Here is a 15,640-nt window from a genome sequence, read left to right on the forward strand (position 1 = left end):
CTGAAATTGTCTGGTTCTGGTCAACAGTAGATTTCTCAGTGTATCTGTAAGAACATTTGTCCTGAGTAATGCAGCTGGGGCCTCTGTTTGTGTGTTGGTGGGAAGTGCAGAATTTTGTTTTGGCTTTGGCCTAACCTGGGTCCAGACATTGATTTCCAAGCCTCTCAGCTGCTTCTACGATGAACTTTCAGATAACACAAGTTGCTTTTCTTACTTACTGCACCATCATTCCAAAATAAAGCCTTTGCTGCTTCCTTTTCCCCCTATGTTTGAGGTGCTGCAGCTGCAAGGCAGGGGATTACAGTTGTTTCAGTTCACCGCAGTACAGTCTTAACCTACATAGATGTCGACTCCATGTGGATACGGCATGCTATATCTGGCACGGAGCTGTGCAGCACTCTTGCGTTGACCTTGTTCTGAGCAGCGAAGGTAGTGCATCTGGCAAACATAACCTGAGCTGGCTGGGCTGCTAAGCACACTGTCACACGTGTGATCGGTGCGAGCGTTACGCCGAGTAAAGGTCCTCTGCCAGGTACTCCATCATTTTAACAAACACATCCTCATTAGCACAGGAGCTGGAAAACAAACATTAAGTGAAGTCCCCCGATGACAGTAATGAAGAAATATTTCTAATGAACAAATGTCCCCCATCTGCCTGCTGTGAGGGGTGACAGCTGGGGAGGAGCCCACTGTTTGTGTAGGGGGGTGCATGCGTGTGTGTGTGCGTGTGTAGGCGTGCACTCCTGTGTGATAAATGTGCTCCTCTAATCAGCCAGCGATGGGAACGATAAGATGCAAACAGACAAGCGTGGACAACAAGTACGCCAAACTTGAGTTTCTAAAACACACACACTCACACACACAAGGTCAGGCCAATTTGCTTATTGAACCTTTCCATTCCCAAGTCTCAAATGTGTGTTTGTCTGTGTTCCAAACAGGGCATCGGTGGACGGGAGGCCCCGATGAAAGCCACTAAACCTTGGAACAACCGCCGCTTCATTGGCACTTTTGATGTGGAGAACACGACCAAGGGCGACTCGGGCCGCTACCGCTGCATTGTCCACTCAGACAAAGGTGTTGGAGTGTCCAATTATGGTGAACTAACCATAAAACGTGAGTATTTGTCCAAAACACTGACTATTGTTGTTTAGTGTTGTGGCAGCTGTCTCTATAAAATGATGTATACGAAACAGCGTCATTGGAAAGCAAAATCTAACTTTCAGGTGTTCTTGATAAAATGTAATAAGTCTGAGGCATGAACAAAGCTTCCCATTGATGCTTGTAAAGAATATAGTGAATATTCACCATTGAGCCTTAAGATGACTCCTATGTGCAGGTTAATTAAACGAAACAAAATGTTTAACCTTTATGATCTTTTCTCTCATATCCAAGCTTAATGTAGCTGCAGATGGCCATCATATAAACAGAACAGTACATTTATTACTCTGAGAGGCCAGCTTGTTTTGAGAAAGTTGCTATAATTTTGGGTAACTAAGAGTTCGTTTCATCTAACTCATAAAATGCTGCTGCTGGGCTGAAGTGGGCAGGAATACAAAAGGTTTCTGGATATGAAAAGTCCCAAGTCCAAAGGCTGGAGTGGTTCCCATCCCCATGACCTTCATGGATGATAACAAAAGACAAATAGAAAATGCAGCATGTCTTTTAGTAAAAACGTCCTCTAATGCCACTCTGAAAACACAAGCTGTTTAGGCTGATTTGTTGTCTGCATGACTTTAATACTTCTCCTATAAAGGCTGTCCTTGACTGAACGTAATTCCACCTAAAAAGACCAGAAAGGCAGGAGGCAGCAGGGTTTACAGTAACCTCTCGGATATTTCACTCCTGCAGTCATTTGATATGAATTTATGGAGTCGTCCGAAGCTAAATCTTGCAAGGCCCCTCTTTCCTGCAGCCCTATAGCCCGGTAATGGCCCTCTATATTTCTTCACCTCAATTTTCTCCCTGGTGCTCTCAATTGAATTTACTGCCCGGATTTTTTTTTATTCCTCAATTTTTTTTTGTCTCTGAGCTTTAAGTGATTGATAGGTTTAATCCTGCCCGTCCAGGATCGAGGTCTGTCAATCATGCGGGAATGGCCCAGCACAGACACAGCAAAGCGTAAAAAGAAGATAAAGTCTCCTTGCCTGAGTGTATCAGTGGGTTTCAGTGGCGTACTCAAAGAAAATTTACTGACACACCGGAGGCTCTCGGAATCACACTTGTGCATAAACACAGCAGCTAAATCACTTACACATCCCCACTAGACAGCAGTGGTTTTGCTGATCTCTGCTTTCAATCCATTACTTGCTACATACAAGGCAAACCTGTTAGGTGTAAAATTGTCGAGTCAGAAATATGTAAAACTCGCTCTCCTTGTTAATTCTTGTAATCCATCCCCATTTAAATTTAAATTCTATGCCAATTTCACATCTCAGTGACTTTGACTCATTCGAGGAGGATAAAAGACATTTTCCCACTCATAAGTGTCAGACATAAAATCTGATATCTCCTCTTATTGTACAAGTCATAAAACAAGCAGGAGTGAGTTGTAAATCCTTCTTAAATGTGTGTTTCCCTGCGTCCGACACTCATTTTTGGAGGGGTGACCCTGGAAGTGACTCTGTGGATTATGACCCCCGTTGCAGTCACACATCCCCGCCCCTCGGTACCATACGCTGCCTTTTCCTTTAACAGAACGACGTTGAATGCTTGATTATCCCAGATAATCACGTCTGCGTTTCATGCCAGCGTTCTGTCAGATTTATGCGCCCGAGCGTGCTGCATGCATTTCCAGAGTGCTGTGCAGACTGGTTCCGGTGCAGGCCCGTCTTTCTGCCCGTTCGCCTCCGTTTTGATGAGATCTCCTGCAGAGCGGCCCATGGTTTTGAAAGGAGGATAATTACTGCCCTGGCTTGGTGCTGACTCCTTTTCTCGGCCCTGGTTAAAATCACCTGGAGCCCTTACTGAGCTCAGGCGTTGTATTCTGGGCCACGCTTTGCGGCTCAAGGATGTGAAGGTTGCAGATGTGTCGGCACTAATGAGAATAGCCACCCAAAAAAAAATGAAAAAAATCTCAGTTCAGTTACGCTAGCCCTTTGTTTTCCTGTGACCACCTCTTCTTATATCAGGTGGCAGATCAATTCTTTGCCATCCCAATTAGGAAAGTGTGCAACATAATGAGGATCTCTTGCATCTTAACAAGAGAGGCTCAGTGCATGTAATGGGAAAAACATAGGCGGATTCATGAACAGTGCATTCTAACTCATTTAACAACAGAGCTGAGTGGCAACTCTTGTTATTCCTTTCCAGTTAGTAGAAAACAGATTTAGGTTGGGGGTTTGCACGTTCAAGTGTTTGAAGTATGTGCAGCTCTCTGATGATTAGTTGATTAATCAGCTTATAACAGACAATCCATAAATCCCACATGAAAAAGGAATTGTTTTTTTCTCTGTATGTACCAAAGCTGTTGGCACCACTGCTGTTATTACTTTGTAGTACTCCCTTTTATCAAGCAGTATTCTGACTTCACCTGGAACATTTTGCAAGATTACAGCAGAGATGGGGATCTATGACCTTTGACCAGCTTCCTCTATTATGCTCTGTTCTCTTCAGTTCACTGAATTTAGGTTTAGTGAATGAGATTTTGTTTTGTGATACTTTCCTGTGCATAGCTGACCATATGTTTTAGATCCTTTGCCAGTCAAAACTCCATTGATAACTAATATTTTATTCAACCGTGTGTAACTGTAAATGTTGTATTTCAAAGAGTGATGTAGGTTTTCAGGCCCTTTGGAAGAGAAGCAACCCACAGCATTACAGATCCTCTTCCATACTTTACAGTAGACATGAGGATGCTTTTTCACCTAGTCATCATTGGTTTTACACAAGACCCAGCTGGAGAGATTGTTGTCAACAAACCTATATTGTCAATCCTATGCCATAGGATTGTCTACCACTGCCACTCTGGCACTGGATTATAAGTATTCCACATTAACAGTACACTTCTTAAAGCAACAAAACCCAATTTGAGAATACTGATAACTAGTCTGATTGCAGATATTCTTGTGGTCTTTTTACACCTGATCATTTTTTTAACCCTTTCAAAAACCTGTTGCCCCCCTCGCTTGTGGTGGCGTTGCACCAAGAACCACTGAAGGAAATGACATGAAAACCTCTGATGAAGACACTGAGTGAAACTTCCTTCTTCACTAAATGTAAGCATTTAGTTAAGAAGACTATTAGACTATTGAACTTATTGTGGGATAGTGCAATAGTCCACTTCCTGCTTATGGAGCGGTCTCTGGTCTGCTTACTGTTCCCATATGCATTCGTACTGCACCAGATTTCACATCAATCATACTGAGACCTGGATTTTCATCTGAACCAGAGTTCGTTTTTTTGATTTGCATCAGTTTGATTGTGCTTTTGCACCTTCCCAAATAAATCAGACTTTCAAGGGAAATGAACTGGAGTTTGATTGAAGTGGACCAAACAGAGCTGGTGTGAATGCACATTTTGCTAGCGTAATGCATCACAATACTGTATACTAAACTATAAACTCTCGGGGTGTTATGGTCAGAGGTGGGCAGAATACCCAAAAATTAAACTCAAGTAAGAGTAACACTGCTTTCACATATTTTTACTCAAGTAAAAGTAAAAAGTAACTGTCCAAGAAATTACTCAAGAGTAAAACATATTTAGTAAAAAGTCTACTCAAATACTGAGTAACTGATCAAATTATCAATCATTTCATATTTAAAAATTCAGATCAGATGAACCAAAATATAAAGTTAAGTGGAAATTTTGGTATTTCCAAGATGAAAATAGCAATAATTCATATAAGTAACAAAAAAAAAAAAAACAAGATCAGGCAAAATATATATATTTTCCAGTTCAGCTTCTGCAGGTGTGTGTTTATGTCTGGTGAATTTTTTGGTTAAAACATGTTTGTTTTTCACTTAGAGAAGTTACTCACTGTGGGTAGAGAATCCAGAAGTTTTACTCAAGTAAGAGTTGAAATACCTCACAATGAAATTATTCAAGTAAAAGTAAAAAGTACAGCTTAGCAAAAATACTCATAAAAGTACAAGTTACACTAGTTAGTGCAATTAAGTAACATTTTTCTAGTTACACTTGTAAAACACTGAATTGTTGAATATTAAAAATATAGATAGTAATAAAATAATGGCAGTAATTGTTAGTTTAAGTTGACGTCGGGTTCTTCCTGGTGTAGTTGTGGGTCCATGGTGATGTCAGGGCGTGAGAATCTGCTGTGGCCGGCAGATGCTGTGGAAGGCCAAGACGCAGCTGTCGCCAGGCCGTTTGCCCGTCTGGTCAAAATCATGACAGCAGCTGCTCTCAGAGCACTGGGCACGTTCACCGCTGTCATCTGTGCACCGTCAACCACTTCCAGCGAGCGACTAGCTGGCTCTGAAGACCTTTCAGGGACCCTGCTGCATGAAGCTCGAGCATTAGGAAGCGAGTTGCTAATGAAGTCTTCCAGAACTCGAGTGTTTTTCAATCTTGTAATCTGTTATTTGAGGCGCATCTGCTACGACTGAGCAGAGGATTAGTGCACCTACAGGAATTATTTCATCAAAGTGAGAAGCTGTGGCTTTTGTGAATCAATATCTTCTTGTGGTTGCTATTGGACTAGGCCACTCTAACCCATGAATGTGCTTTGGTTCAAATCTATTCAGTGTAGCTCTGTCTGGGTGTTTAGGGTAACTGTCCTATTTAAATGTGAACTTTTGTCCTAGTCTGAAGTGCTTTGCAGTGTTTTATATCTACTCAATAAGATACTAAGCCTACATGACTTCTACGAAATTAACAAAGTAGTCTAGCTTTTGTAGAAAATGGATCTCTAAAAGTATTGATCCAAAAAATGGAAACTGTGTTGTGTGACTTTCTTATTGAAAAAAGGATCAAATTTCCACATTTCTGGGAGTTATATTGTTTTCATTTTTGAGCTTGGAATTTTAATTGCTTGACAACTGTGATCCTTGATCTTCATCGTACTTTGTTCACTGTTGGGCACAAACCTCCTAAAAATGGGCTTTATTTGGCTTTGCCATTACCGTAAAAGCCCCATTATTATTTTGCTGCTGAAGGCAATTGCAAAACTGTTAAAAGGGCTGAATTCAAATAAAATAATACACATTTGAGTGTTTTTTGCAAAAGATTTAAAAACTAATTTTATTTCCACTTCCAAATGATGCACTCCTTTATATCTACAAGAGGATTTCTGAGGAACCGGATGTAGTAGTTCTTATAAATCAGTTCAATAGTTTCTCGATAAACCAGTCATGACTGAGTCAGCAGCAAAATACTTTGGCCATTTGGTCTCCTGCATCATAAGATGCTTTGCTTTCAGGAGCATGATGGCAAATGTTCCAGTAAAATCTGCCAAGTGAGTCATCGCACTTGCTTACTTGATCTAGGAATATGTTGTTTTCCTGATGCATCTTAATTTTTCCCTGAATTATGCTCTAATGTTTCTAAGTTATACTTGATCTCTATGTGACCCACTGTTTTCTGTCCCTTAAATTGATCTGAATGTTTTTTTGCCTAACTAAGTTAAACCCCTTTTAAGACATACCAGACCATGAAAGCCCATCAGAACTAGCCAGTGTTTGAACTCAGATTTCAGGTCACTGTATTGTCTTGTCTGGCTCCAACATGGAGACTGATGTGCTGCATGTAACTGTAGAAGAAGACCATGGGGATTAACTGGTTCGCTTTAGGTGATGTTTGCAGGAAACACTGAAGGCTCGGATTAGCAGGAGTTTCCAGTCTTGACTCAGAAGTCATGTGAGGTAACCATCTGCTGAAGAAGGACCTAAACTTATGGGTTTCTTGTCCTATGCACAAAAACCTCAACTAATGCAGCGTTTCTGTTATTTTTGAGCTTTTTGTTGTTACCAACCAGATGTACAACTGTTAGCGTTTGACAGTGCTAGATGCTAAGTTTTCAGTGAATACCTTTTTATTGGAAACTGAACCATTATTACATTAATATTGTCTCTCAGGAAATTTTATTAACAGTCTTGTAAATGTTAGAGCTACATTCTGTTACCTGGCTATAGTGTATGAAGAAACTGAAATGCTAAAATCTTTATATCTATTCCAAGGTAGAAATAATTAGCCTGACATTTCAAGAAACCTCATTAAACTAGAAATGGCACAAGGTTTATCCAAGATTAGACAAATATTGGTGACATAAAAAAGAAAAGGTCACATTCAAGGTTGTCAGTAAGTTCCAACTTTTAAAGAAAGCAATGAATCTGTTCCCGTAAAGAATGTTTTTCTTTCAACAATCCAAATAGTCCCACTGGAGGTGAAGAGGGCCAGTAAATTGATTCCTGTATGCCATTATTTTCACCATTACCTTCATTTGACAACAGTAAAATAGACATAGTGGAAATTTTTCTCATATTCCACCACAGAGAAGTCTTCTCTTTTAATTGCATACTTCTAGACCATTGTGTGAGGGTCTTTCATATTGTGAGCTTGCACAGCTAAGTTTGCAAAACATGGATTGTTGCAACACTTGAGTTTGACACTGACCTATAGTTGGCATGTCATGAATAAATGCTGCAAAGATATATTCACGTGTTTGCTTTACCATCCATAAACATTCTACAGATAAAGGTTTTTATTTTAAACCGTTGCAATTTAAAGCTTCGAGACTTGACTGAGAGTCAAGGTCAAGGACTGGAGCCTCATCAACGATTTTTTTCTCATGCATACGATGTGAAAACAAGCCGACAAATAAACCACAGACTCCTGATTGTGTGTATCATGTGAAAATGTTTTATGTATTAAGTACATTTGCTCAGCCTGGGCTATGAATGGTTCATAACATAATTGCCCATCTCAGCTGTGGCTTCATAATAATGAACACACATATGTCTCCTAAACTAAACTCTATAGTGATCAACTCAGGTTGTTTAAGAAGAACCTAAGTTGATCAAGTCTTAAATGCAAATTTAGCACGTGGTTTTCTATTAGGTTTTTACTTTTATGGGTAGGAGAGAGAAGAAAAGCTTCCAGACTGTATGTAGAGCACTATAATGTAGGGAAAAGACCTTTTTAACACAGAGATTGATGGGTGTTAGCAAAATCATTGAAATAAACTTCAGATTCTTCACAATAAGAGCACTTCCTGTTTAATTCATTATAAATGGGGCATAAACAAGTGGTTAACCAGTCCTGGGATTCCTCTTTCATCATAAATACACAAATGTCACTCTTATTTACTGTCAAAAAATTTAAATATTTGGGTTCGGAGTGATCATTTTAAGACCTAACTTAGACTAGCTCTTGAAACATTTGAAATATAACTTAAACTTTGGGTGATTTATTTGATATTTGACCTGGATTTGTGTTTGTTTCTGACTTGGACTTTGGGTGAAAAACATTAATTTACCATGTGTCTTAAACATGAGTTAGGCCTGTTCCCAAAAGACTTGATACTTACCTCAGTGCAGAAGACTATCGGTTTGACTTGAAAGTTAAACATTAATATTTTTTTTGACAGTTCTCCTGCCTTTCACCAAAAGGTGAGCCTGAAGTCTTCTGGCAATAAGTCTAAGACATTAGAGCTGGCTTGGAGTGACTGACTTGATTTGGACTTCTCCTTTAAATAGGTTTAGCACAGATGCAATGTGGTGACTAAAAGCTACATACAGGAAACCCCTCAAACATCTGCCAGCTTAGAGTGAGGAGTGTCTCAGGATTTAACCCAAGATGTGATAACACTAGCTATTAGAGGGTAAGGTGTCCTAACTTTTTCTGCCTCTAGAAACACATTTTGTTTTATCTTTTTATTAAGCAAATTGGGTTTATGTTTTGTGACATATATGCAATTAAATTACTTTCTTTTCCAAAAATAAATAGATGAGACTGATTTTATTTTGTTCAGGATGACTGTACTTCAGTAAGCACTGAAAAATGCATACAGTTGTATTCTACTGTATTATAATAATCTGTTAGATATTAATATATAATGTAACTCCTTTTGAAAGGTAAAAGCAAGCAAAATCCTTATCGTAAGTTAGCCTTTGCTACATGCATGCAGACTTCAGAAAAGCAATTAATTACTTTTCACTCTGTCAAAAAGACTCTTTAATTTGTTTTCCACGCTCTCATCAGTCCATTTAAACAGAATTACAAAATTCCCCCACAGCCACGAGATGAGAGATTAAAGCAGCTCCTGAATTGATAGGAGAAGAAGCATGTACGATCGTCAACTGCCTGCACTCTTTGAATAGGAGTGTTCTGATTAGGATCAATAAATTGTTCAATAGGAACAGAATCCACCAAGGTCTGACTAGCTTTACGCTAGTTTTTAAAGTTGCCATTTCTTTCAAAATGTTTGTGATTAAATGACTCTCTGCTGTGGCTGATGAGATATTCTATTCATAAAGATGAAAATATTGATTTGGGTTTGTTAAATGCCTTGATTATTGAGGAAAAAACAGAAAATATTCTTTGTCAGCTTTAACTGAATGTCGATCTGGTTATTTAAAAGAAGACATTGAATTTGTTCATCTTGTTTCCTTGCACGTTTTTATCCAGCATTTTCTGCAAATGCCTATGCTGTTCACAAAAAGTAGAAAATACATAACCATGTTTTACATTAGCACAATTTTCCTGCTGCTAAACTGTGACAGTGTAACGTTGGTTAAACCTTTTCTACCCGTAGAGCCTCCAGTGCCTATCGCCCCACCCCAGCTGACTGCTGTTGGAGCCACCTACCTTTGGATCCAACTGAACGCGAACTCCATCAACGGGGACGGTCCGATCATCGACAGGCAGGTGGAGTACCGCACCGTGTCTGGAACCATGTACGACCTGCAGCCCGTAGACAAGACCACGCACAAGATCGGCCACCTGGACCCAGACACCGAGTACGAGATCAGCGTTTTGCTGACCAGGCCCCTGGAGGGCGGCACCGGAGCTCCCGGACCTCCTCTGAGGGCCAGGACCAAATGTGCAGGTAGAAACCCAACACTTGCATATAAACAACTGCTGATTTGGATGAAAAATACAAAACATGTATAAGGATGCGTGTTGATCTTTTGTACTCAGCTGGAAATATAAAAGCTATGAGTACTTATGAGATAAAAACGGAAATCAAGGACACTTAAATTAAATGCATCAAATATAAACATGAAGTGTTTAACATGTAGGCCAAAAATATTTAATCCTGTTCTTATCTGACCAGATGCTTGCTGTGGCTCACACATAACTATTGGAAAACTGCAAACTGAATTCATAATGGCTTTTTTTTTTTTACTCAGTGGATATTATTCTATATTTTAAAAAGAAGGACAATGCCTGACCTCAAAATGTACTTTTATTTTAGACACTAATTCTTCTCCATAGAATTCTGGGCTCAATAACATACAGTATTTTCTGGACTATATAGTGCACCTCACTATAAGCTGCATCCACAAAGTTTTTTTTAACAAACTGGAAACGTAAATATATAAGCCGCACCGGGCTATAAGCCGCTGATATCTCCGTCGCCCTCGGTTTTCCACAAGGACACAGCGGAGGGATTTATTAAGGAGGCAGCCCTCCGCTGCGTCCTTAATAAATCTGCTATTAAGGACGCAGCCCTGCATCTCCAACGCCGAACCATGGATTCGTTCATGCCGAGCCAGCGGCTATCAATCTGTACTGCCAGATCGATGGTCCTCAACTTAAAAGCTGCATCATATGAGCTTCTTACTGTGGTTTCCATGATGAGGGGGTGAGTTTGAAAACATTTCTCCGTGGTGCCTGCTGCTAGCATGTGCATGTTCTAAATGAAAAGCAGCACTTTCTTCTTTGATTTCCAAGTTTAACTTCCAATGATTCACTTCCTGCTATAGAGCCCTCTGGTGGTTGAAGAAAAATCCACAGAAAAGCCGCAACGGGCTATAAGCTGCATGGTTCAAAGAGTGGGGAAAAAAGTAGCAGCTTATAGTCCGAAAAATACGCTACTCTTATCTTATCTTAGTATTTATCTCTATATAATTTCTTAAAATCAAATCAGTGTCAAGTAATTGACACTTATTGTCAATGGACTAATTTCTTGGTGGATTTGCTTATTGGCACCTAGATTAATGATTTGTTGTGAATTCATGTTGTGATAGAAACCATCCATTGACAGCCAATCATTACTCCAAACTTTCACAAGTTGTAGAATCCAGAAATCAAAGCGAGTTTTTCAGACCCAAACTGATCAATGCAGATCCAAACTATAATATTCTCACCACCTTCAGGCTTTTTAACGTGCACAAGTATTTTTCTTTACCAGTCTCTGTTTGGTTGTAGGAACATAAAAGTTGAAACTAACAGCTGCAACCGTTTCCTGTGATGAATTTTGCAACCTCTTGGAAATTTCTTTTTGCATCACTCTGCCCTCAGGCGGAGTTTACCAAGGCAGCAGTTATAAAAAATATTGACGAGTGACATCTATGTTTGATGGTGTTTTTCAGAAATGCCAATATGAAAGCGGAGAAGCAACAAGGTTCTGCAGGTGGCGCAACTCATAACAATCCAGGGTTCAGTGCAGTTTAGGACATGCACCTGTGTTGTAATGTGCTTTACTCACTCAAATTAGAGAAGAAGACACTCATTATAGATGTTCACTGGATATCTGCACTATATTTGAGTTATTGAAGTGTGAAATTAACAAAAGCTGCATATCTGATGTTTAATTTCACTAATTATTTTCTGCATGAAGTAAAACAAAGTGAAAACTTCTTATTGAACTCAGTTTGTTTTTTGTTTTTGCAGCACGTCATGATGCTGCATGTTTTCTCATTTAGTTTGCCTGTTTGGTGTGAAATTTAAAGTTTTGCAACCTACAGAGTTAGATCTCAGAGCTTCTTCTTTATTTTATGACCTTTTCTCTGACTGTCCAGATTTGTCGTTTTTTGTTCTCTTTCAAATAATGCTAAAAGAAAATAACAAAAGACTTAGCTAAATCCATTTCTTAATCTTTATTTTTCTTTCAATTTATTTGCTAGAGTAAATTTTCTGTAACATCGAGTCGGTTTATTTGTCACTACCTTGTGTTGCAGATTTCTGCCTATGTCTTTCTTGACAATGAGATCTGGATCTCATTGGTTTTACCTGGTTAAGTAAAAGAAATAACACAAATAAATAAATTGATTTAAAAAGAAAAAATCCAAAAAAGCATAGCCAATGACGAAACTCCATTCCAAAATGCTGAGCCAGGTGTTCTCCTTCCCTCTAAGCACCATCAGCTATTTGAAATCCTTATGAAGCAACACAGAATAATATCATGATCATGTATGAAGCAAATTGGCAACTCAGATTTTGCATCACTATGTTGCTGCTGTGCTGTGGGGAGTCAAACTCAAACATGTGCGAAGATGTCTGATGGTTTTGAACCAGCTGCCCTTCTCACAACATTAACCAGCTAAATTCCCCTGCTGGACTCGGATGCCAACTTGTGAGACAAAACAAACAGAGGATCAGCAATTTCCTTCACCTAATACTGTTTGGTGTCCAGAGAAATGCTGATGAGAAGGAGAATTTTCTCCCCTCATACCCTCCTTCCCACTGTGAAGGTCATGAACTCATACATTTTTAGTTTGGTTGATAGCGATGAATGAAGCTACCTGCTCTGCCCTCTGAGCTGGGCCGCCACATCGCTGGGGGTCCTGCCCCTGCCACCCTGCCGGTCACAGTCAGGGAGATTGATGGCCCTGCCTCCTGAAGTGTGTTAGAGGAAGCGGCTCTTGATCTTGTCCGGGTCTCTGCCGGTCTTTGCCTCTGACAGGCCGGGCCTCAGCAGCGCTCCTAATTGAACGGTTAAGACTCGCCAGGCTGTGTGATACATCACCGTTGATGTGGACGAGCCCAGAGACTCGCTTCACCCCGCCACTTTCTCTCCCTGTGCTGCTGTCTGCGGGCGCTAATGAAAATCCGTGGCTACTTTAGAGCGCTGTCTCCCACATAATTATTCATAGTGGCGCTTTGGTCACTTCGCAATATGAGCAATGTTTCTGATGACAAAGGATGTTTTAATTCAATCTTCTGCAAAATGGGGAATGTATAATGCAAGGACGCCTCCGACTCTGTTCAGAGGCAGGAGGGAAAGAAAGGGGTACCCTTGAAAGGTTTTCTTTCCCATGATGCTCTTCCATTACTGTGGCAGTGAGCAACAAAGAATGTTATATCCAAGGCTCTGTGATTGCTCTGGGGGCTATTTGTGACTTTCAAGGGTGTGCAGAATGATTCCAGCATTTTATTTTGCTTATCTGCATGTCTTTTGTCTGTTCATATTTAAATTTATAAGCCTAGCACATACTGTATCATTTTCACCACTTACTGCTTCACTGACCAATGATTTTTTTTGTGTGCTAGGAGCAGATTTTTAGGTGCCTCCACCCCCAGCCTTCTTTCATGTGATTTGTTTACCATTTGAGAGTCCTTGATAACTCTGTAAGTGTTGCTTGAAGGAAGACACAGTTTTATCAGGTTGTGCCCCAGGATCACAGCATGGTGCTCTGAAATTCAGCAACATTATTGCCAGAGCATCTCACATAAAGAGATCATTTCCAACCCACACAGGGAAGACGGATAACCATACCTTAAACAACCGCGGTTCTGAAGTCTGAGCTGTAGTTGAGATCTGTGTGGGGGGAAAGATATGCCATGTCTTCAGTTTAAAAGCCATCTTGAAGCTGTGATAAAAGCAAAATTCATATTGTAACTTTAAAATCGCAGGCTTCAGTGTAATTTATATGGGTTTTATAAGATATATTTTCATCAAATAGAAAATCTCAAAAAAAATTGTGTAACTTCTGTTTTAAGGACAAAATGCTGCAGCTTAATTTGGAAAATGCATGGTAATGCTAGCATGTTTAGCTAGCAGAGGCAGCTAGCTAACCATGATCTACTTGAACTTTAAGCTTGTGCTCACATTAGCTACTGCACTATTATCACCTAATCAGTTAATTGCATATTGGTCATATCAATTGTTAAATAAGACATATTGTTGTGCTAACAGTATGTTCTGTTCTGTTGTTGCAAATATGCTAACGATGGTAAAGAAAACATTGCTCATCATCTTGTTACATCATCCCAAAAGTAAAGCATGTGGTAGTGGCACCATCATGCTGCGGAGAATACTTTACTTTACTGCACAGGGAAGCTGGGTAGAGTTAGTGGAAAGAACGATGAAAGACAAAACCTCATAGGGACTGCAGAAGAACTTAAGTTCACCTCTGAAGAGTTCAGTGATCCTAAATCCAGAAATATGCAGTGCTTAATTTGAAATTATATCTATATGCTTGAAAGGTAAAGTCAAAGTTCTTACCAAAATCCGATTGAGAATGTGTGAAAATATCTAAAAATAAATCTTCAGTAAAAGGTGGTTCTACAAGGTATTTAGTGAGGAATTTCATTGGGAATGAACGAAACCTTTTATTATTTACCTTCCACTACCTTAATTATGCAATCCATAATGTTTATCTCGATAAAATACATCGAAGTTTGTTGCTGTAACGTGACTGGTTCGCACATGCTCTGTTGTTTTCTACACAGAACTTATTACGATGCTGAGCGATCATTTGCACCGCTACAAGGACAGCCTGTCGCAGTCTGTCCTATGTCTCATCCTCAATCTTTTGGCCCCTGCCTTCCCGTTGGCACTTGTGTGCTTAAAAAATGGCAATACATGATGTCCATACTGGGTCCAAACACCTGCTCAGACTCCAACCCCGGCCAACTGCACATCTCCATTTATAAGTTCTCTCCATCTGTGCCCCTGGCAACTCGTGGGAGTAGTCTCATCTGTTTGTTTTCACTTTGCCACTCTGCTGCACTGAGTGCTATTAAACACAGGGGAATCAGCATTAATCAGGGATCATCCCTCTGTTAAACACTTATGTATGACAGTGGAGAATGGGGAGGAGCTGCACAATTTCTTTCCCCGCGCCGTGGTTAGTTATTTACATTTTAGTTTCCTGGTTAATTAGTGATGGCTGCTTTGATTCAGATAAGAATGAAATCTCTTTCTGGCACCGTAAAGATTGCAGAAGAAGCTCTGTTTTCCAAGTGAGATTATTTTGGAGGGAATGAGCTGCATGGAATAAATAACAAAAGCTTGTCCTCTACATGTCAGTATTATTCATGGAGGTTTTTATTTTTTACTACTTTTATCACCTCTGCCTTGACCCATGCAGCAAGTGAATCACATTGAAACCTCGTTGTTACATGAGTTAGGGGTTTAATAAGAATTATATGAGCTGTGCAGTTAAATGCCTTCTACTTATATTTCTGTGATTTTACCTACTCACAGATTTTTGTTTGATATTTTTATTTGGTTTTTTTTCATCGCAGTAGAGAAAATTAGACTAAATTGAAAATCTAGTTTTCAATTTCTGATTTTATTTATTAACTAAAGACATTTTTAAAACCTCTTTGGCCATTTGTGGAAATAATAAGTGATCCCTTTCCTAATTCTGAATGAAATTGGATTCACCACATTTTTGAAAATCTTGGTTAAATTTGTCAGATTACCATATCACTGTTGAAGAATCATGAAATCACTTAAATAGTCCATTTTTGACAACATAAAGTAGAGTGAATTATCTCAAAAAGCAAAATATCA

At 39.5% G+C, this 15,640-nt stretch overlaps 1 protein-coding gene across 11 annotated transcripts in view; it reads left to right on the top strand.

Annotated features, from left to right (window-relative positions):
- The window catches only part of LOC116721851 (receptor-type tyrosine-protein phosphatase mu), a 200,052-nt gene that overhangs the window by 71,938 nt on the left and 112,474 nt on the right, over positions 1 to 15,640 (top strand). For all 11 annotated transcript variants that reach the window (XM_032565856.1, XM_032565855.1, XM_032565857.1 and 8 more), the window contains exons 6-7: positions 939 to 1,113; positions 9,707 to 10,000. In XM_032565856.1, coding sequence (XP_032421747.1) covers positions 939 to 1,113; positions 9,707 to 10,000 — 469 coding nt within the window. The remainder of the gene's footprint in view (positions 1 to 938; positions 1,114 to 9,706; positions 10,001 to 15,640) is intronic.

Source organism: Xiphophorus hellerii, chromosome 6, assembly GCF_003331165.1.
Source record: "Xiphophorus hellerii strain 12219 chromosome 6, Xiphophorus_hellerii-4.1, whole genome shotgun sequence".
Classification (NCBI taxonomy): domain Eukaryota; kingdom Metazoa; phylum Chordata; class Actinopteri; order Cyprinodontiformes; family Poeciliidae; genus Xiphophorus; species Xiphophorus hellerii.